The 23,021-nt window shown below is 35.3% G+C and overlaps 1 protein-coding gene across 7 annotated transcripts in view; it reads left to right on the forward strand.

Annotated features, from left to right (window-relative positions):
* CCDC122 (coiled-coil domain containing 122) overlaps nt 1-18,446 on the forward strand; it is a 40,788-nt gene extending 22,342 nt beyond the window's left edge. For 3 of the 7 annotated variants that reach the window (XM_033177008.1, XM_033177009.1, XM_033177012.1), the window contains one exon: nt 17,689-17,869. In XM_033177008.1, the coding sequence (XP_033032899.1) occupies nt 17,689-17,838 (150 nt within the window). In that variant the 3' untranslated portion in view covers nt 17,839-17,869. Of the gene's footprint in view, nt 1-7,018; nt 7,127-17,688 lie in introns of all 7 variants that reach the window. The other 4 variants (XM_033177011.1, XM_033177007.1, XM_033177010.1 and 1 more) reach the window with 2 other exon arrangements.
* The last annotated feature ends 4,575 nt before the right edge of the window (nt 18,447-23,021 follow it).

Raw genomic sequence — 23,021 nt, forward strand, 5'->3', positions numbered from 1 at the left:
ATTGATTTTGTATCCTGAGACTTTGCTGAAGTTGTTTATCAGCTTAAGAAGCTTTTGGGCCAGGACTGTTGGGTTTTCTAGATATAGCATCATGTCGTCTGCAAACAGGGCTAGTTTGACTTCCTCTCTTCTTGTTTGTATATGTTTTATTTCTTTCTCTTGCCTGATTGCTCTGCCCAGGACTTCCAATACTATGTCAAGTAAGAGTAGTGAGAGAGGGGATCCTTGTCTTTTGCTGGTTTTCAAGAAGAATGCCTCTGGGTTTTGCCCATGGAGTATGATGTTGGCTGTGGATTTGTCATAGATGGCTCTTACTATTTTCAGGTATGTTCCTTCAATACTTAGTTTATTGAGAGTTTTTAACATGAATGGTTGTTAAATTGTATTGACAGCCTTTTCTGCATCTATTGAGATAATTCATGTTGTGTTTGTCTTCAGTTCTGTTTATATGATGAATCATATTTATTGATTTGCATATGTTGAACCAAACTTGCATCCCAGGTACAACACCTACTTGGTGGTGATGGACAAGCTTTTTGATGTGCTTCTGGATTCAGTTTGACAGTATTTTGTTGAGAATTTTTGCATTGATGTTCATCAAGGTTATTGGCCTGAAGTTTCCTTTTTGTTATGTCTCTTTCAGGTTTTGGTATCAGGATGAGTTTGGCCTCATAGAATGAGTTAGGGAGGAGTCCCTCCTCCTCAATTTTTGGGAATGGTTTTGGCAGGAATGGTACCAGCTCTTCTTTGTACATCTGGTAGAATTCAGCTGTGAACCTATCTGGTACTGGGCTTTTTTCAGTTAGTAGGCTATTTATTACTGAATTAATTCCAGAGCTTGTTATTGGTCTATTCAGGGATTCGATTTCTTCCTGGTTCAGTCTTGGGAGGGTGTATGTGTCTAGGAATTTATCCATTTCTTCTAGATTTCCTAGTTTATGTGTGTAGGGTTGTTCACAATATTATCTGATGGTTATTTGTCTTTCTCTGGGGTCAGTGGTAATATCCACCTTCTCATTTCTGATTAGGTTCATTTTGATCTTCTCTATTTTCTTCTTTATTAGTCTAGCTAACCGTTTATCCATTTTATTAATTTTTTCAAAAAACCAGCTCTTAGATTCACTGATCTTTTTGAAGGGTTTTTTGGTCTCAGTCTCCTTCAGCTCTGATTTTGGTTATTATCTTCTACTAGCTTTGGGCTTGGTTTTCTTTTGGTTCTCTAGTTCTTTTAGTCATGATGTTAGGTTGTTAAATTGAGATCTTTCTAACTTTTTGATGTGGGCATTTAGTGCTATAAATTTCCCTTTTAATACTGCCCTTAGCTGTGTCCCAGAGATTCTGGTATCTTTGTTCTCATTAGTTTCAAATAACTTCTTGATTTCTGCCTTAATTTCATAATTTACTCAAAAATTGTTCAGGAGCAGGTTATTCAGTTTTGAATTTCCATGTAATTGTATGGTTTTGGGTGAATTTCTTAGTCTTCATTTCTAATTTGATTGTGCTGTGGTCCAAGAGATTGTTATGAATTCAGTTATTTCACGTTTGCTGTGGAGTGTTTTATTTCTGATTATGTGATTGATTTTAGAATATGTGCCATGTGGCGATGAGAATAATGTATATTCTGCTGTTTTGGAATGGAGAGTTCTGTAGATGTCTGTCAGATTCTTTTGATCCTATGTTGAGTTCAGGTCCTGAATATCTTTATTTATTTTCTCTCTTGATGATCTAATATTTTCAGTGCGGTGTTAGAATCTCCCACCATTATTGTGTGGGAGTCTAAGTCTCTTTGAAGGTCTCTAAGAACTTACTTTATGAATCTGGGTGTTCCAGTGTTGGGTGCATATATATTTAAGATAGTAAGGTCTTATTGTTAAATTGAATCCTTTACCATTATGTAATGCCTTTCTTTGTCTTTTTAAATCTTTGCTGTTTTAAAGTCTGTTTTGTGTGAAACTAGGATTGCAACACCTGATTTTTTTTTCTGTTTTTCCATTCGCTTAGTGGATTTTCTTCTATCCCTTTATTTTGAGTCTGTGTGTGTCACTGCATGTGAGATGGGTCTCTTGAAGACACCATACCAATGGATCTTAGTTCTTTATCCAGCTTGCCACTCTGTCCCTTTTAACTGGGGCATTTAGCCCATTTACATTCAAGGTTAGTATTGATATGCGTAGATTTGATCCTGTCATCATGATGGTAACTGGTTATTTTGCAGACTTGTTTATGTGGTTGCCTTATAGTGTAACTAGTCTGTGTACTTCAGTGTGTTTTTGTGGTGGCTGACTCTGGTGTTTCATTTCCATACTTAGTGCTTTCCTCAGGAGCTCTTGTAAGGGAGGTCTTGTGGTAACGAACTCCCTCAGCATTTGCTTATCTGAAAAGGATCTTATTTCTCCTTCGCTTATAAAGCTTAGTTTGACTGGATATGAAATTCTGGGTTGGAATTTCTTTTCTGTAAAAGTTTTGAATATTGGTCCCCAGTCTCTTCTGCTTGTAAGGTTTCTGCTGAGAGGTCCACTGTTAGTCTGACGGTTATCCCTTTGTAGGTGATCTGACCTTTCTCACTAGCTGTCTTTAACATTTTTTTCTTTCATTTCAACCTTGGAGAATCTGAAAATTATATGTCTTGGGGATGATCTTCTTGTGAAGCGTCTTACTGAGGTTCTCTGCACTTCCTGAATTTGAATGTTGGCCTCTCTAGGTAGGTCAGAGAAGTTCTCATAAATTATATCCTGAAATATGTTTTCCAAATTGGTTCCATTCTCCCCATCTCTTTCAAGGACTCTAATGAGTCATAGACTTGGTCTCTTTACATAATTAAACATTTCTCAGAGGTTTTGTTCATTCCTTTTCGTTATTTTTTTCTTTATTCTTGTCTGACTGTCTTATTTTAGAAAGCCAGTCTTCAATCTCAGAGATTCCTTCTTCTGCTTGGTCTATTCTGCTATTAATATTTGTGATAGCATTATGAAATTCTTGTAGTGTGTTTTTCAGCTCTGTCAGGTCACTTAGGTTCTTTTCTATACTGGCTATTTTGTCTGTCAGCTCCTGCATTGTTTTATCATGATTCTTGACTTCCTTGGACTAGGTTTTAACATACTTCTGTAGCTTAATGATCCTTCCCATACTCTGAATTCTATTTCTGTCATTTAAGCCATTTCAGCCCAGTTCAGAATCATTGCTGGGGAGGTGATGTGGTCATTTGGAAGAAAGAAGGCACTTTGGCTTTTGGGGTTATCAGGGTTTTTGTGCTGGTTCTTCCTCATCTTTATGGGCTTATGCTCCTTCAATCTTTGAGCTGCTGACCTTTGGATGGTTTTTTTTTTTCTTTTATCCTATTTGATGATCTTGAGGGTTTGATTGTTATATTAGGTGGATTCATCTGACTAGCTTCATTTCTGGAAGATTTTAAGGGCCAACGCTCTGCTCCCAACTCCTGGACTGTGTGCTCTAACTCTGGGGGACTTGTATCAGGCCCCAATTTTGTTCTCTGGCCCCTCGAGGTTAGGAATCCACTGTGCTGGGGGCGCCAAGGTACTCCCAGACTACTGGTCACTATACTCGGATGGGTTATGTCAGCCAAAGTGGTCAGTAGTGCAGTGATAGCAGGATCCATTCTTGTTTGTGCATGCCAGCAGCAGCAGTAGTAGCAGTGCAGTGGGGTGCAACTCATCGGCTGCAGCAGAGTGCTCATGAGTCCTGGGGTGCTTGCCTCCCTGCGGGCATTCACTACAGTGGCAGAGACAGTGTAGCTGCGGGGAGACGGGGGCCCCTGCTGATGGCTGTGTGTTTGGTCTCACTGGTGGTGGTGTTGGCTCAGGAGCAGGGTGCTAGCAGGCACAGATCTGTGTCCAATTTACCATTTAAAGCATATAATTCAGAGACTTCTGATATAATCAGATATGTGCGACCTTCACCAAAGTTAAATTTAGAAATTTTCATCACCTCACAAATAATCTTGTACTTTTTAGCTATGACCTCTCTATCTCTCTATTGTATTTACTCACATTTTTGCTTTATTATGTTCTTTCTTCCTGACATTCTATGATTTCTTCTTCTGTCATTTCCTTTTTTATATACAACTTCTAAAATCATTCTTTTAAGGTAGCTCTGCTGGTGACACATTCTTTTATTTTTTTCATGGAAGAATGTCTTGATTTCTCCTTCATTCCTAAAGGCTATTTTTGCTGGATACAGAATTCTGGGTTGACAGTTCTTTCCACAGTTGAAAAATGTTATGTCACTTCCTTCTGGCCTCTGTCATTTCTGGTGCGAAATCTGCTGTAATTCAAATTGGTTTTCCTATATATGTAAGGTATTTCTTTATTGGTGTCTTCAAGATTTTCTGTCTGCAGAATGGGCAGGATTGGGGAAAAAACATTTTTCTGTTTTCAGAAGTTTTACTATGACATGTTTTTGCATGTATTTCTTTGCATTTATCCTTTTTGGAGTTCTCTCAGCTTCTCAATTCTGTAGTTTTATCTCTTTTGCCAAATTTAGGATTTTTCAGCCATCAGTTACTTGAATCTGTGCCTTCTTTCTCCTCTCCTTCCATAACAAAAGATATGACATCTTTTGTTATAGTCTCATAAGCCCCTGAGGTTCTGTTTATTTCTATTTTGAATCTATTTTCTCCCTTTTGTTTAGATTGAGTAACTTTAGCTTTCTATTTTTCAGTCACTGATTAGTTTTTCTGTTCTCCCATCCACTCTTGAATTCCACTGAACTCTTCACTTTGGTTATTGTACCTTTTAGTTCTTAAGTTTCCATTTGAGTCTTTCTTATATCTCGTATTCCTTTGCTCAGACTTTCTATTATTTCTTACATTTTTTCCAGGCATGTTTGTAATTGTTTATTGAAGCATTTGTATGACAGAGGCTTTAAAATGTTTGTCAGATAATTTTAACTTTTGTGTTATGTTGGTGTGGTGCATGTTGGTTGTGATTTCTTGCTCAGTTTGAGATCTTATTTTTTGGTATTATGAGCCATTTTTTATTGAAATGTGGACATGTTGGGTATTATGCTTTAAGACTCTGGATCTTCACTATTCCCAGGTGGCCACTGGGGTCTAGATTCTGCTACCAGTCTCCACTGACTCCATTGTTTCCCATGGAAGGAGGAAAGGCTATTCTGTAGGCCTCTGCTGATATCATTCTGGGTTGGAGGGAAAAGGAATCCTTGCTACTACTCCTAACATGGCCTCCAGTGACACTGCAAGGACATGGCCTGGTTACTACTGAGTACTGGTGAGAGTCCTGACTCTCTACTAGACCTCCTTTGATATTACATCAGGGAGGAGAAGAATATTACTCCTTGATGGGCGGAGAAGTCCAGGATCCTCAAATGGGCTCCAGCGACACCACAGTGTATGGTTTCTTGCTGCTTAGAGAGGATTAAAACTCCTGACTCCACAGTTAAAACTCCTGGCTCTTTAGTTAGCTTTCCCTGAGAGTGCACCAGCAGGGGGATTAGGCACTTCATTACAGCCTTGCAATGGTAGAAGTTTAGGCTTTCCACCCAGCTCTTGCTGGCATGAGTGTTGGAGGGGCCATAGTTTTTTCTGTGGTGTTTGACTTTAGTAAAACAGTTACTGCCTACAAGTTTTCTGTCTCACTAAGCTGCTATTTTCCTTATCTTTTGACTAGATGGAGCAAATTTTTCTTAGGGCTTTTTGTCTGTACTTCTTGGCATTTCCAGATTGCTATCTTCTCTAGAATCCTCTCTGGTATATATGAGGAAAAAAGAAAGCCCATGACCTTACTTGGGTCTTGATGTTCCCTAGACAGTTTGCCTTCTTCTCTCCAACTTTCAGGAGCTTCTGACGTTTGTTTTATATACAATGTCCAGGGCTTTTAGTTCTACTTATCAGGAAGAATAGGTAACTGAAGTGTATCAACTTCATCTTGCCAGCAGTAGTATAAATTGGTAAAGGATCATGTAAGTGGTCACTAATGTTAGATTTAGAGGAAATGTTACTAAGGTTAAGACTTCTGTTTTTTGATGTTTCCATCATAAAACTTCTTGTCATGAAATTTAATAAACTTTTTAAGTTTTTATAATAGGGACACCTCTGTTAAGATTCTTTTGAACTTTTTCATTTTAATTCTATTACTTTTAATTCATTTAAAAGTTGTCCCCAATTCAGCTTAAAAAAATGAAAATTTAAGAACTTGAAGATTCTCCACAACAAATTATGAAACCGAAGGACAAATATAGTCAGACCATTGTCTTTAAAATGTTGCATTTGTGTCAATAATTTTATTTATTCCATGATGAGAATTGGTCATTAATATGAGTAACCTTCTTCTCAAAACAACCTGTTTTTAAAGAAGATGAATTCAAATACCAGAAGATTTTTATTATTTCTTTTTTGGAGTCTTTTTTCTATCCCTTCTGAATATCTTCAGCCATGGCCTTGTTAGAGTTCAAGAATCATCTTTTGCCTGGAGTACAGCATTATTTTGTCCTAATTCTTTTAAATATTGTGCTTCACATATTTTAGTTCTCATATTAATCTTGCTTTTACATTTTTTGGTTCATAAAAATAAAAAATGGTTTTTTAATATCAATGTTTTCCTGTCAAATAAATGCTTTCAGTATTTTTAGGCCATATCTGAATGAAAAAAGCCTTTTCAAATATTTGTTCCCAAAATGTCCTTCCCCCCCAATATCTATTGTCTGTCTTCATATATTTTGGAAGAAAGGAACTAAAGATAGAGTGGAGAAAAAAGATGAGCTATGAGTCATTGACAAAAAAAATTGGGGAAGCAAAATACAAGGCATGCAAACACAAAGCTTCGAATATAGCACATTTAAGCAACAATCAGTGGTTTCTAGTTAAAGGTTAAAAAAAAAAAGTGTTATTTCCAAATCCAAGAGTTTTCAGACAAAGGATACTGGAGCAGTTGAGAAGTTTTTAGCAAATGATGAATGTTGCAAGCAATGCTTTGGGATAACAGACATTGTGTAAAGCAGTAATACACAACTATATAATTAACAAATGTATTCATTTATTGAGGTCAGCAACAGAAATGATTACACAACTAGAAAGCCAGTCCTATGAGAAAAACCCAGAGCCTGGGCACAGTGGCTTATACCTGTAATCCCAGCACTTTGGGAGGCCCAGGTGGGTGGATCACTTGAGCCCAAGAGTTTGAGACCAGCCTGGACAACATGGCAAAACACTGTCTCTACTAAAAATACAAAAATTAGCTGGGCATGGTGGTGTGTGCCTGTATTTCCAGCTACTCAGGAGGCTGAGGTGGGAGGATTGGTTGAGACTGGGAGGAAGAGGTTGCAATGAGCTGAGATCGTGTCACTACACTCCAGCCTAGGCAACAGAGCAAGACTCTGTCTCAACAAAGGAAAAAGAAAAACCCAGAGAAGCAAAGGGGAAAAAGCTGATCTGAAGGCCAAATAAGAACTATTCAGGTAGATACAAAGATAAGATAGTAACTAATTATTCTCTTTTGTAGAAAGTATAAGAAGAAATGTCCAATGTTATTAAATCTATTATTATTTATTGAATGCCTGGTATTTTTGAAGCACTTTCTATAGGCTGTCCTATTTAAATTCCCCATAATAATATGTCTTACAAAATTTTAGAAAATTTAAATAACTTGCACAAGGTTGTATAGATAATGATAAATGACAAAGTAGGATATGAATCCAAACCTGTTGGACTCTATTTTCCCACTTCTTTTTTAAATATAGCTTTTGTTTCTAGGAATACATTCTCCTTAAAAAAGATTGAAATGTTAGAAGAAAGGCTATAGTTCCTTTTATACCACCTTCTGGCATGTTGTTCTCTCATTACTCTCACCTCTTATTAATGGTACACACCTCTTATTAATGGTGCACACAAACACAAACCCCTGTGGGTGGAAGAATATTATGTAAATGTAGTATATGTATCATTTTGCAACTAATTTACTTATTCAACAATCTGTCTTGTAGATTTTCCATGGTGCAAATTGGCCTGCTAATTATTTTTAACTGCTGCAAAATATCCCACAGTTTGGCCATACTTTAATTTATTTAGCCATGCTACAACTGGTGAACATTTAAGTGGTTTCCAGTTTTTTCAATATTAAAAGTAATGTTGTAGCAAACATAATAAACAAAACCTTTGCACCAAGAAGTAGAATTACTGGGTCATGAGATAAAATCTGTGCTCTTTCTGTTACATAATACGTTCTCTTAATAACTATGAACACAACTAATAGTAATAATATCTTATAGTTGAAATAATTTTATACTGTTTTATGGATTCTTACTCCTTCATGAGGTTGGTTGAGTAAATGTTGAATTTTTCCTTATTGGAAGCCCCAAATTTGCAAATTAGCTCCCCTCAAAAACTTGGCTGTAACTTAAACTGCACACACAAGGGATAAAATTCCAAGGAGCACAGCTGGGAAACAATTAGAATGCTTATAAGCTGAGTAGAGATTTCAACATCTGTCCACTGTAGCAGCTGCCCAATTCCCACAACTGCCAAACTTTAGGAGTAAAGACCACATCTATAACTAAAAACTAAAACAAAGCTGGACTAAAGGCAAGACCTAGATCTAAGGACAAAATTGAAATAGGTGTACTCTAACTTAAAATATAAAACAAAGTCTCACAAGTTCAAGATGATCCACCAGTAATTTAACTGACAGAACAAAACACTTTCCAGAGGAAAGTAATAAAATTCATAGTTTCCAACATGTGCACAATGGTTAGTAATAAAACATTACTCAATGTGAGGAAAAAGAAAAATATTGGCCGGGCATGGTGGCTCATGCCTGTAAACCCAGCACTTTGGGAGTCCAAGGTGGGCAGATCACTGGAGGTCAGGAGTTTGAGCCCAGCCTGGCCAATGTGTTGAAACCCCGTCTCTACTAAAAATACAAAAATTAGCCGGGCGTGGTGGTGGGTGCCTGTAATCCCAGCTATTCAGGAGGCTGAGGCTGGAGAATTGCTTGAACCTGGGAGGCGGAGGTTGCAGTGAGCTGAGATGGTGCCATTGCACTCCAGCCTGGGCAACAATAGTGAAACTCCATCTCAAAAAAAAAAAAAAGGAAAGAAAGAAAAAGAAAAATATTATCCATAGCTAAAAGTAGAATCAACCAATAAAAATAGCAACAGTTGACTCAGAAGTTGTTAGACAAGGACTAGAAAACTATAAGTATGTTACACATTCTACAGGATGTTTATAGTGGATATACAAACATCCTTTTCATTTTATAATTAAAAGAAGTGTATAATGATTGATATTGTGGGTAAAGAGAGAGGACTTTAATCACATAAAACAACCAAATGGAAATCTTAGTACTGAAAAAATAAGTTGAATTTTTAGAATGTATTGATAAACAACAGTTGGTGGACTTTGTTTCCAATAGACTTACACTATAAAAAATGCTAAAGAAAGTTTTGCTTTGTTTTATTTTTAGAGTTGGAGTCTAGCCCCTGCCCAGACTGGAGTGTAGTGGCACGATCTCGGCTCACTGCAGCCTCTGCCTCCGAGGCTCCAGCAATTCTCCTGCCTCAGCCTCCCCAGTATCTGGGACTATAGGCATGCACTGCCATGCCCTGCTAATTTTTTGTATTTTTAGTAGAGATGAGGTTTCACCATGCTGACCAGGCTGGTCTCGCATTCCTGACTTCAGGTGGTCTGCCCACCTCAGCCTCCCAAAGTGCTGGGATTAAGGCATGAGCCACTATGCCCAGCTTAAAGGAAGTTTTTAAAGCTGAAAGGAAATGATACTGGGAAGGACTAGAAATGGAAAATATATAGATAAAAAGATGAGTCTTTTTTTTTTTTTGAGTAATTCAAAAGTCATTTGACACTTTAAATACAAAACAATAATGGATTTTGGGTTTTATAAGATGTAGAGTAAGAGATATCAAGAATAGCCTTTTGTTGTAAGGTTCTTATAGTTTTACATGTACTGATATGTTAATTGAAGACAGATTGTGATAAGTTAAGAGAATATATTAAAATTCCTAGAGCAACTTAAAAAAATATATAAAGGTATAGGCATAGCTAGAAGGACAAAGGAAGAAATAAAATGAAACAACAAAAAATACTCAATTAACCCAAAAGAAGACAGAAAATGAAGAAAGTAAAAGGACAAAAGGGATTAATAGATGACAAACATTATGATGGTAGATTTTAACCCCAAAATATCATTAGTTGCATTAAATGTAAATGAACTAAGCATTCCAATTAAAAGGGGAAAAATTATTAGACTGAATAAAATCAAGTGGCAAGCATAACCTCTTCACAAGAGATGCACTTCTAATATAAAGCCACACTTAGTTTGAAAGTTAAAAAAAGGAAAAAGATAAACTATGAATACATCAGTCTTTAAAAAGCTGGTGTAACTGTGCTAATATCAAGTAGATTTCAAGATAAGAACTACTAACCAAGTTAAACAGGGTCAGTCAATTCACCAAGAAGGAATAACAATTCTCCATGTATATTTACATAATGGAGCTTCAAAATACATGAGCAAAAACAAACAGAACCAAAGAAAAAAAAGAGACACGTATAGTCATATCAGAGATCTTAACTTTTTTGAGTAATTGATAGTACAATACAGAATATCAGTAAACATATAGAAGATTGGAAGAACTTATCCATCAACTTAATTAACATTTATAAAGCGCTGCACATAACAACTACTGATTACACTTTAAGTGTACATGAAACATTCACCAAGACACACAATATACTAGATTACATATTTCAAAGTTGAAATTCTATTATCACAGCAGAATTCCATTAGAAATCAATAACAGTGAGATAGCTAGAAAATATATAAGCTTTTGGAAATTGAGCATTATACTTCTAAATAACCCATGAGTCAAAGAAGAAATCACAAGAAAAATTAGAATATATTTGAAATTGAAGGATAATGAAAACACAACATATGGAAAATTATGGGGTGAAGCTAAAGCAGTGTTTACAGGAAAATTAAGTTTTTAATGCCTATAATAGAAAAGAGAAAAAGATTTGAAATCAATTACCTAAGCTTCTACCATCACAGACTAGAAAAATATATTTAGCAAAAAGTAAATAGAAGGAATTAAATGATAAATAACAGAAATCAATGAAATAGAAAATAGAAAAATGAGAAAAAAATCAACAAAGTCAAAAGTTGAAAAGAGTAATAAAATTGAGAAACCCATAGCAATACTGATCAAGAAAAGAGAGAGATTAGTAGGGACATTACTCCAGGTTCTGTAGACTTAAAAGGGTGATGCAGGCCTATTATGAAAAACTTTATGCCAATTTGACAAACAGACAAATTCCTTGGAAAAAAAAACATACTATATATAACACAAGAGAAAATTGCATCCATGTTTAGCCTTATGATCCATTTCAAATTAAGCTTTATGAATGGTGTGAGGTAGGAATCAATGAAATTGAATGAATAATTAAAAACTCTTCCTATAAATAAGACTCCAGTGGACACATTTTCATTAGTGAATTCTAATCATATATTTAAGGAAAAAATAATGCCCAATCTAAACAGACTATTTCAGAAAATAGAAGGGAAAACTCCTCCCAACTCATTTTAGGAGGTGAACATAACCCTGATACAAAAAGAAAAAAAATTAACAGGAATCCTATTATAAAAGAAATCACAGACCAATGTCCCTCATGAGTATAGATGCAAGTCTCTAACAAAATACTTGCAAATTAAATTTAGCAATATAGTAAAAGTCTAGTACATTACAACCAAGCGGGATTATCCTAAGAATACAAGGCTGGTTCAACTTTCAAAAATCAAATGATGTAATTTACTGTAGTGACAAAATGACAGAAGTAAAAAAGATATAACCAACGTAATAGTTTCAGAAACAGCATTAGACAAAATTCAACACTCTCAACAAATTTTCTGAGAGTAACAAATTTTCTGAAAGTAACATCTCAGCAAATTAAGAATAGAAGGAAACTTCGTCAACTTGATAAAGGGAATTTATTTTAAAAAAACAGCCTTATAGCTGACATATCATACTTACTGGTGAAATGTTGAATGTTTTCTCCCCTACGATTGGGAACAAGGCAAAGATGTCTGGTATCACTTCCTTTATGCATCATTATTCTGGAAGTCCTAATCAATGTTATAAGAAAAAAATAAATACAAGGCATAAAGATTGGAAAGAAAAAAGTAAAACTGTCATTATTCACAGATAGCATAATTGTTTATGTAGAAAATCTTAAGGAATAGAAAAGACTAGTAGAACCAGTAAGTGAATTTAGAAAGCTCATACGATAAAAGGTCAAAATACAAAAATCAGTTACATGTTTATGTAGTTTCTGTGTAGTAGCAATAAACAATGAGGAAGTAAAACGAATAAAACAAAACTTTATTCATTAACACTAAATGACATAAAATACTTGCTAATGAATTTTGTGAAAAAATGTGCAAAACTACAATATATAAAAATTGCTGAGAAATTAAAGATACTAAATAAATGGAATGATATTCTATGTTCATAGTTTAGAAAACACAATATTATTAGTGTCAACTTTTCCTTCGAATGATGTATAGGTTCAACATTGTTCTATAAAAATCCCACCAAGTATTTTTTCCAGGAATTGATAAGCTAATTTTAAAATTTACATGAAAATGCAAAGCATCTAGTAGCCAAAACAACCTTATAAAAGAAGAATAAATTTGTAGGACCTAATCTACCTGATGTTAAGATTTATTAAAAAGCTATACTTATCAAGTAACTGTAGTATTGGTAAAAGAATAAATAGACCAATGGAACAGAATACAGTTCAGAAATTAATCCTATTTTGTCAATTTGACCAAGTTTTCAAGGCAATTCAATGAAGAAAGGAAAGTCTTATCAACAAGTGGTGCTGAAACAACTGGATATCGGTGAGGAAACAATGAACCTGTATCTCCACCTCACAACAAACACAAAAATTCATCTGAAATGGATCATAGGTCTAAATGTGAAAGTTAAAACTCTAAAGCTTCCAGAAGAAACTATAGGAGGATATCTTCATTATGTTGGGTTAGCAAAGATTTCTTGGTACACAAACTTCGCTAACTATAAGTGAAAAATATTCACATGTTAGACCTCAAACTTTGAAACTTTTACTCTTTGAAAGACACCATTAAGAAAATGAAAAGGGCTGGCCACAGTGGCTCATGCCTATAATCCCAGTACTTTGGGAGGCCAAGGCAGGAGAATGTCTTGAGCCCAGGAGTTGAAGACCAGCCTGGGTAATACAGTAAGATCTTGTCTGTACAAATAAAAAAATTAGTCAGGTGTGATGGCGCACACCTGTGGTCCTAGCTACTCAGGAGGCTGAGGTGGGAGGATCACTTGAGTCCAGGAGGTCGAGGCTGTAGTGATCTGTGATCATGCCGCTGCAGTACAGCCTCAGCAACAAAGTGAGACCTCCCCACTTCAACAACAACAAAAGAAAATGAAAAGAGAAAATCACAAAAGTAAAAATATTTGCAACACATGTATATGCACAAAGGACTTGTATCCAGGATGTATAAAGAAAGAATTCCTATCAGCCAATAATAAAGTCATACAGTCATTTTTTTAAAAATGGGCTAAAGATTTGAACAGAACTTAACAGAAGACATAGTATGACCAATAAACACGTGAAAAGATGTATAACACCCTTAACACCAAGGAAATGTAAATCAAAACCACAATGAGATACTATTCACATGTTTTTACCCCAGAATGATTAAAGTTTCAATGAATATTAATACCAAATGTTGCTAAGGATATGAAACAACTGTCAAGATCATGCACTGCTGGGGAGATTATAAGATAGTGCAACTGCTTTGGAAAAACAGTTTGAGAGTTTCCTAAAAAGTTAGCATATACCTACTGTATGTTCAAACAATTCTCCACCTAGGTGTTTACTCAAGAAAAATGAAAAAAATATGCCTTAAAAAACTTGTAAAACTTGTATATGAATTCTTATAGTAGCTTTATTGACAAAAGCCCCTAATTAGAAACATCACAAATATCCCTAGAAAGGAGAATGGAAAAATAAATTGTAGTATGTTTATATAATGGAATACTACACATACTACCTGTGAATAGATAACTTGTCCAGCCCTATTATTCTATCATTTTATCAGTCCATTTAAAAGTAGGTGTTTTGCCCAGTTAGAATGGCAATCATTAAAAAGTCAGGAAACAATAGGTGCTGGAGAGGATGTGGAGAAATAGGAACACTTTTACACTGTTGGTGGGATTGCAAACTAGTTCAACCATTAAGGAAAACAGTATGGCAATTCCTCAAGGATCTAGAACTAGATGTACCATATGACCCAGCCATCCCATTACTGGGTATATACCCAAAGGATCATAAATCATGCTGCTATAAAGACACATGCACATGTATGTTTATTGCGGCACTATTCACAATAGCAAATACTTGGAATCAACCCAAATGTCCATCAGTGACAGACTGGATTAAGAAAATGTGGCACATATACACCATGGAATACTATGCAGCCATAAAAAAGGATGAGTTTGCGTCCTTTGTAGGGACATGGATGCAGCTGGAAACCATCATTCTTAGCAAACTATCACAAGAAGAGAAAACCAAACACCGCATGTTCTCACTCATAGGTGGGAACTGAACAATGAGATCACTTGGACTCGGGAAGGGGAACATCACACACCGGGGCCTATCATGGGGAGGGGGGAGGAGGGAGGGATTGCACTGGGAGTTGTACCTGATGTAAATGACGAGTTGATGGGTGCTGACGAGTTGATGGGTGCAGCACACCAATATGGCACAAGTATACATATGTAACAAACCTGCACGTTATGCACATGTACCCTAGAACTTAAAGTATAAAAAAAGAAAAAAAAAAGTAGGTGTTTTGCTATAATGAGATGCCACTTCACATCCACGAGCATGGTGTTAAAGCAAACTAAATATGGCCTGAGAAGAACTCCATACTTCTATATTTGAGTCCTAGTGGATGAACTGCAACCTAACTTAATAGGTAGACAAGATTGAAAACCCAACTTATGAGTATGTGTCTGTAACAAGAGCTGAGTGTTGGACAATCCCAGCGGCCATACTTCAACCACTCATAGACTGCTGAGTGTTCAAACTATGTTCAAATAAGGCAAATGCAGAGCTGTAGCCAATCCTGCTGTTTCTGTACCTCACTTCCAATTCCTATACCTCACTTTACTTTTTTTGTCTATACATTTCTTCTGACCATGGGGCACCCCTGGAGTCCCTGAATCTGCTCTGATTCTGGGGAGTGCCCAATTTGTGAATCATTCATTGCTTAATTAAACTCTTTAAATTTAATTTGGCTGAAGTTTTTATTTTAACGATGGTCATGACCAAAAACATAGATAATAAGTATTTTCAAGGATGTGAAGAAATTGGAACCCCTCACACATTACTGGTGTGTAAAGTTACACTGGAATGTCAAATTATACAGTCGTTTTGCAAAACAGCTTGGCAGTTCCTGAAATGGTTAAACATGGACTTACCATATGACCCAATAATTCTACTCCTCACTGTATACCTGAGAAGTGAAAACATATATTCACACAAAATCTTGCAGAGAAGTGTTCATGGCAGTATTATTTACAATAGCCAGGAAGTGGAACCAACTCAAATGTTCATCAACTCATGAACTGGATAAATAAAATGTGGTATATCATATAATGTGCTATTATTTGGCAATACAAAGTAATTAAGTTCTGTTACATGCTATTCCATAGACCCTTTAAAAACATTATGCTAAGTGAAAGAAGCCAGTCACAAAAGACCACCTATTGTACAATTCCATTTATAGAAAATGTCCAGAATAGGCAAATGTATATAAGGAGAAACTAGATTCATGGTTGCTAAGGGTTAAGGGTGGGGACAGGGGAATGGGGAATGACTGCTGATGGGTACCAGTTGATGAAAATGTTTTAAAATTGATTGTGATGATAGTTGTGAAACAGAGTAGGAATGGAATTTAGCCCTCACCATGATTTGGCCCCCATCCCTACTAATACATTTTTTCCATACCCGCCCATTACCAGACCTTGCACCACCCCATCCACTGGGGTCATCCCTGCTGACCACAAGATACCTCTTGAAAGAGAGATAAGCAGCATCCCACTGTAAACCTTACTCAAGGGAGTTAGCCTTATTGCAGGCCTGTGCACAAGACCAGAAGAATGGCTGATCTTTACCCCATGCCTCATTATAATACTAAAATCCTCACCCAGGGAAGAGCTTATCCATCATATTTTGATCATGCAATGTATGTGCTAGTATGATTTCTCACTGTGCCTGCACACTCTGCGCTCCACCATGCACTGTAATGACACTCCCATACCCCATGCACATTCCTGTCACCTTTCCTAAAAACACCACAAAGACCTGCCCTTGGAAAGCCAGCCAGCTAACTCTTGCTCCTGCACTGTCTCCATTGTGTTCAAACATAAGCCCCCAATAAAAGCCTTGTTTGGGAAACTTGCTCAGCCTCGTGTCAATTTCTATTACATGAGAGCCCAAGAACCTGTGGTCGGTAACAGTTGTACAACTCTGTGAATATACTAAAAGCCATTGAGTTGTACACTTTAAAGGATGAATTATATGGTATGTGAATTATATTTCCATAAAACTGTTTTTTAAAAAGATTGAGTGTTCTTGTGGCCCAACACCAAGACCAATGAAGCACTTTCCACTGTGCTTCATTGCCTTCCAGTGTATCCTCTCCTGGCTCAGTATAAATGATGGTTTATTTAATAGCAAGGAAATGGACTACATGATCTCCTGGATCTTTTAGACTGAATGATCTATGTTTCAGTGAATCACTGGATACAGGAAATGGGAAATGTAACCATTTTTCTTAACTGATGTTAAAAGAAAAACTTTAAATAAATTCAATTTGATAAATTTAAAACTTTAGACAAATTTAAATTTAATAAAATTAAATTTAACAGAGCTTAATAGAAGAATGATTAGAGAACCAGCGGCCCTCAGAACCAGCAGAGGTTCAGAGAGCTTCACTTCACAAAGTGGGCAGGCAACATTTATGGACAGGAAATGGAAATGAGGTGCAGAAAGAGTTTGATTGGTTACAGCTCAATGTCTGTTTTATTTGAATATGGTGTGGTCAGCGGACCACCTGTGATTGACCAAAGCTGGCTGCTGTGGTGAACTGAGTCACAGCTATTGTTACAAAAATGTACTCCTAGTTAGGCTTTCAGTTTAAATACTATTAGGTTGTGGTTCCTCACATAGGGACTCAAAGTAGAGTCCCCCAGGACAAATTTAGTTTAACACTGGTAACTCTCTTAACAAGAAGGTATTCCATTATGGATACTTCACTTCAGCTCAATTCCCAAACTCTGTCACCTGCTAGCTATGAAACTTTGGTCAAATTACTTGAACTCTTTTATCTTTGGTTTCTTCACACAAAAATGAGGATAATAATACCCGTATCATATGGTGTTATAAGAATTTAATTATATGCAGAAAGCTCTTAGCACAGTATCTAACATGTAATAAGTGTTGAATAAATAGTTATAAAATTACTGTTTATTTTTATCATAATTATTTATAGTGTATAGTTTCTAATTAAGTGCTTTCCTCTTTAGAGTAGTCAAAATATTATTTATGGCTGTTTACTATTTATACTTCACAAGCCCTGTTGATGTATGCTCTTCTTTCAATAGGTACAACATAAGAGATATGACGCAATTCTTAAGCGTTTGCATTGTCAGGTGAACAAGCTTCAGGCAAATAGACGACAGTGGCAATGGAACATTCAACAACTGGAAAAAACTGCAGCTGAATTAAGAAAATGCATTGGAATGCAAGAATAACATTGCCATAGGGCAGTGTGGAACACAGACCATGACAACAAAAATTATGGGACAGAACATTAAGAAAATCTTTTGGATTCTTAATAACAAGCATCCACTATCAGAGGCTTGTCTTAATGACAGATGTCTTTGGTTGTTGTTGTTGTTTTTAAATCAGTCATCCATTTGTTAAAATGCCTTCTAACCCTACACTTGATAGCAGTAGACAGACGATAGGAATGCCTACAGGAAAATAGTGCAAGAGTCTCTATGACTATTGGGAGTGTGTAAAATGTATTATACTCATGAATACCTGTTTATGTTGCATTTGCTACCCTATAAAGTAAAAATTTAGAAGGGAAAAAAACACTTGAATTTTCAATGATTTAAATTGTTAAGATATTTTCAAATGTTTGTCTGTTTCAAACTTTTTATTGGAAGTTGCTTTTTTACAACTGCCTTCACAGTAGCCCATAAATATTGATATTTATAATAATGTTTTTGTATGTTCAATGCTTCAAATATTTTACTCCATTTTCTCTTTTGTCCAGAAGGTAACAATCATTTTTCTTTGTTATAAAATAACATATTTTAGAGTGATACAATGAATAAAATATTTTGTTCACTTTTCTTTCTATAAATTATTCATATTCTGTGACTAAATTAAAGTTATAACATCTTGTAACTCTTAAGAGTATTACTCAGTATAGGCTAACATATTTTTTCTCACTGAAAGGCAAAATGTCAAAAATCAAATGGTAACTTGTCCCTTTCAAGATAAAAGTGCTCCCCCTTTTCATGGTTCCATTGAGTCAAATACTTAGAAACAAAAACAAATAGGAAATATGGTTTAAAAATATTCATTTGTAGGATTAAATAATTTCAAACAGACAGCATCAAAAAAGATTTAAATCCATTTTCTCCTTACCTTTCTATGTGCCTGAAATTCAGTAAGGGGAGCTGATATAAAATCTGATATTAATAATCTTATTATGTCTAACAGTAATAGTTTTATTATGGCTTAGCATGGCTTACTATGGCTAACACTTCAAACAGCTTATCCTGTAACACAATCAGCTTTGGTCCATGACTCAGAAACAGCTACAGTGAAAATGGTGAAACCTACAGATTGTGGGGAGTACACAGTATACTCGGCTGAAGACAAGTCAGAACCAAATGCTGATTATATAAATAGATTTTAATGTAACTTGCATATTAATAAGTTATTATACTTTATAAGTTTAGTTATCGCTTGTAAAAAATTCTAGTTTTCTAAACTGTTTTAAAGTTTATATTGCGATTCAAAATATTTGTAAATGATAACACTTTGAGTTATAGATTTGAAAGTTTGCTTTTAAATTCAGATATGAAGAAGATAGGTGTAATCTGCTTAAGATAATGTGCTCTGCTTGTAAGTTTTAATGTAGTTTTCTAAAATATCCTTGATAATACATATACCTATTTTACATTTTATGACAGTCAACAATTATTTGAAAAAGAAATCTTTTTTCCCTGTTTTTTCTTATCTTGGAAACTATTTCAGATAATAGAGGCTTTCAGATTAATGAAGAACTAAAATTTGAGGTATCCAAAGTCTGATGATTTAGTGGATATGATATTTCAACATAATCACAAACTCTAAAATTAGAAAATTGAAGTTATTTTTACTTTTACTTCTGTATAATTGAACCTAGCTTAAAATATGAGCCCTTTTGCTTAGTGGCATTTCACACACATGCTTCTGGTTTAAAACTCAGTCTCTTTGGGAAAAATATTCGGTTCAAAATTCTCCTCTTCCTCATTTTTTTTCCCCCATGGATGTGTTCTAAGTTCCAGCGGACTTGTGTCATCAGGGACACTGCTCTGCACTAAATGTCATTTTCTGATCTCACTGGCCTCTGCAGAGATCTAATCCATTCTTCCTGGTGTTGAGGATCATCGTAAGTCTGCGCTGTACCTGCAATTGTTTAGTCAATACGGTCAGCTTCATTGTCCAATCACAAGACCTCTTCTAGCCCTATATCATTTTCTGTCTGTATGCTGGTCAATTTTTATCTCTTTGGGAGCTGTTACTCTACCCATGCATTCTTCCCCACTCCTTGATTTCAGTATAAATGGATTCTTTCAAGGTTCTCAGTGCTTTTAATGGCTCAGCAAGATGTCAACTCTCAAAATACCGAGTCTTCTGCAAAGGAACGCTATGATTTCAAGAATACTGTTTTTAAATACTTTAAATTCAAGAATACTTTTTTAAAAGTCTCATATGAAACTCAAAGCAAATATATTATTTCTGAATTCTCAGTAGTATCTGTCCTGACCCAGGCCTGCTAGGCACCATTACCTAAATGATCAGTAAAAGGTAACAAATGCAAGGAAACAGAGGGAGGGGAAAAAACCCACAGTTAACGTCTCAAAATATTAGTACATGTGCAATCTGTGGGCAAATTACAGTTGACCAATGTAAAGAAATTGATATCTACTTAAAGCCATATCTTAAAAACCATGGGAGTCACCATATTTTACACATTAAAGCCAGTTAAGTCAGCCATTATGGACACTTTCATGGCCGATATAAATGGTCTATATATTGTCTGTTAGACTGTGTCTCTTCCAGTCAATTGATTAATCATGCTGTTTTCCAAAAACACTGTAGATACGAAATAACAACACTAAACAATGATAAGGTACTGAGTATGCTGTGTCCTATTTGACAATTTGTATACATCATTTCATTTAACTCTCAAAATAATGAAAGCATATATTATTTTCCCTGATTTGCAGATGGGGAAACTGATGCTTAGATTGAGTAGCTTGCCTAAGATTTCATCACATAGCATGTCAGGGGCAAGGTTGAAATCAAAGCCCTATTTTAGCTACAAGGAACTACAAGAAAATGATTCCAAGGGCAAGATTCAATGTTATTATAAATAAGTAATAATTTATTTCTACATTTAATCTATCATTTTGATATACTGAAAGGCATACAATAAATTTAATGAAGGGGAGAAATTTTGTAATTAAAAATAAATGGCACACAAATGCATAGGTAACAGTACATGAGGGTCAGGGTCAGTATAGTATTTTGGCTGTGGAAAATGGAATCCCATTTATGAAAACTGCTTTGGAACCTTTTAAAGTTTACAAAGGACATTGCAATTAAAACTCTAAATTTCTATGTTATTTTACATTGAACATGGAATTCACTGTTTATCCATAAAATTTATTAAAGGACTATGCGAATACTATAGTGATTTGGAACTATTTGGGGGGAGTCAGGAATTCAGAAGAACATGGGGTTTTGGCTTGTTAGTTGCTCATAGTTTAGCTTCTTATATTTTTAATATTATAAAAATTTTATTTTTCATTAATAAATGATTACTAAAGGTAATGATCAGCAGCTAAAAGTTGTATGCCTGTCAAAAACAGCCCATGTTATCTGTTATTCGAATTTATAATGTATTTTTAAGGGAAGCTTTTTTTTTTTTTTTTGCTGATAAAAATGGCAATGTAAGCAATGGGTCTTCTATATCACATTAGCTACCATATAATACTTTCTCTTGAATATTACTGAACTATGACCAAAACCAAGAAAAATAAATTGAAACAGACACTAATAGAAAAATAGATCTATTCAATACATAGCTAAGAATAGGTCGCTCCAAATTGCTTTTTCTTTTCTATAATGTTCTATTTAAATAATGACTGTGAGCTCTAGATCTTTAGAAAAATAAAAATAGCATATGATCTGGTAATGACAGGGTTGCTGTTTACATAATCCGGTGAAGACAGATATGAAGTAATGAGACTTCAACCTCTTAATTAATGAGATGATGTATTCCAAAAGAAAATTAGAGTTCATGTGGTAAATAGTTTTAAAAGGCTTCTTACCCACAAAGCTCTCTGGCATAAAAATCATGTCAAAAATGGAATAAAACACTTAAATTACAGATATTTGCCAGCATTACTCACTCACATAACACAAAGTAATTTAGACACATTGACATATACTGCCAGTCTAAGATGAATTTTTAAATATTTTTTGTCCAAAATAAGTAAGTCAAGACACATCATCTACTTCATCTGCCATTACTATCTCCCTAACATTATTTTACATGAAATAGATGTATGTAATTCCGATGCTTGTATTGGAGAGGCTTCCTTGAGATGCTTTTGAGACTGTTTCTCCCAGAATCCGTAGTGCTTCTTTGTGTATATGACACTGAAAAAAAATACAGCAAGCCTACAATTTGCATTAGTTATTTTGTCTTCAGTGACCTAGTGTTAACTAACTCATGCACAGGAATCTAAGCCAGATGTCTGGATCCCTGTGCATGACCTACACACCTACTTGGCAAATATATCACATGATTTTCTCTTCCACCTTTTCCACAGAGACTGTCTAGCCACGCTCAAGTGTCATTGTTTAAAATGAAACCTCTCTGAGAAAACTTTCTTCACTTAGATGTAATATTGACTTTGCTGGGCAGTTAAATAATGTTGATAGTATTTTAATTTTAATTTGTGGTTCATACGAATAAAACATATAAAACATTCAATTCAGAAAAAGATCCGTCCTTATTCTAACCTTCCACTAATTTAGATTATTTATCTTCTAAGCCTTTCAATCTCAATTAATCTGTCAATGTAATTTACTCATGCACAGTTTTCTAATAATTAGTGTAATTCTCTCATGTTTCATTCATGTCTTTTAATAAAAAAAGCAGCTTCCTCATTCACACCTCAGCTTTTTCAGTCCCTACACAACCATAAGTTGCACCGTCTTCAAGCTCCAATTCTTATTTTTTGTGGTAACTCCAAAGCTTAGTCCAGTGGCCTCAATTTAGATCTCAGTCATTGAAAATACTCTCTTCATTTAGAACTGACTTATGCAAGAATCTATGATTTCTTTACTTTGACATGCCTGACAAAGAAAAACTTTCTGAAACATTGTGTAATAGACACAGCCACTGCTTTGCCCAAATCCTCTCAGATTTTTAAAAAATCCTTTTTGGGCAGCGCTCTCCCAGTTGAGTCATGCTTTTGCCTCCAAAAACTCTCACCTAAGACTTTCTTCGGGATGTTTCCTACCCTTAAAAGGACTTTCCTTGATATTGCAGCTTTTCTTGGCTTCTTTTCTCCTTACCAGTCTTGCTTCCTTCACCAATTTCTCTGGAGAAGCCTTCAATAATAAATCACTCGCTCAA

Source organism: Trachypithecus francoisi, unplaced genomic scaffold (assembly GCF_009764315.1).
Source record: "Trachypithecus francoisi isolate TF-2019V2 unplaced genomic scaffold, Tfra_2.0 Lachesis_group18, whole genome shotgun sequence".
Taxonomy (NCBI): Eukaryota; Metazoa; Chordata; class Mammalia; order Primates; family Cercopithecidae; genus Trachypithecus; species Trachypithecus francoisi.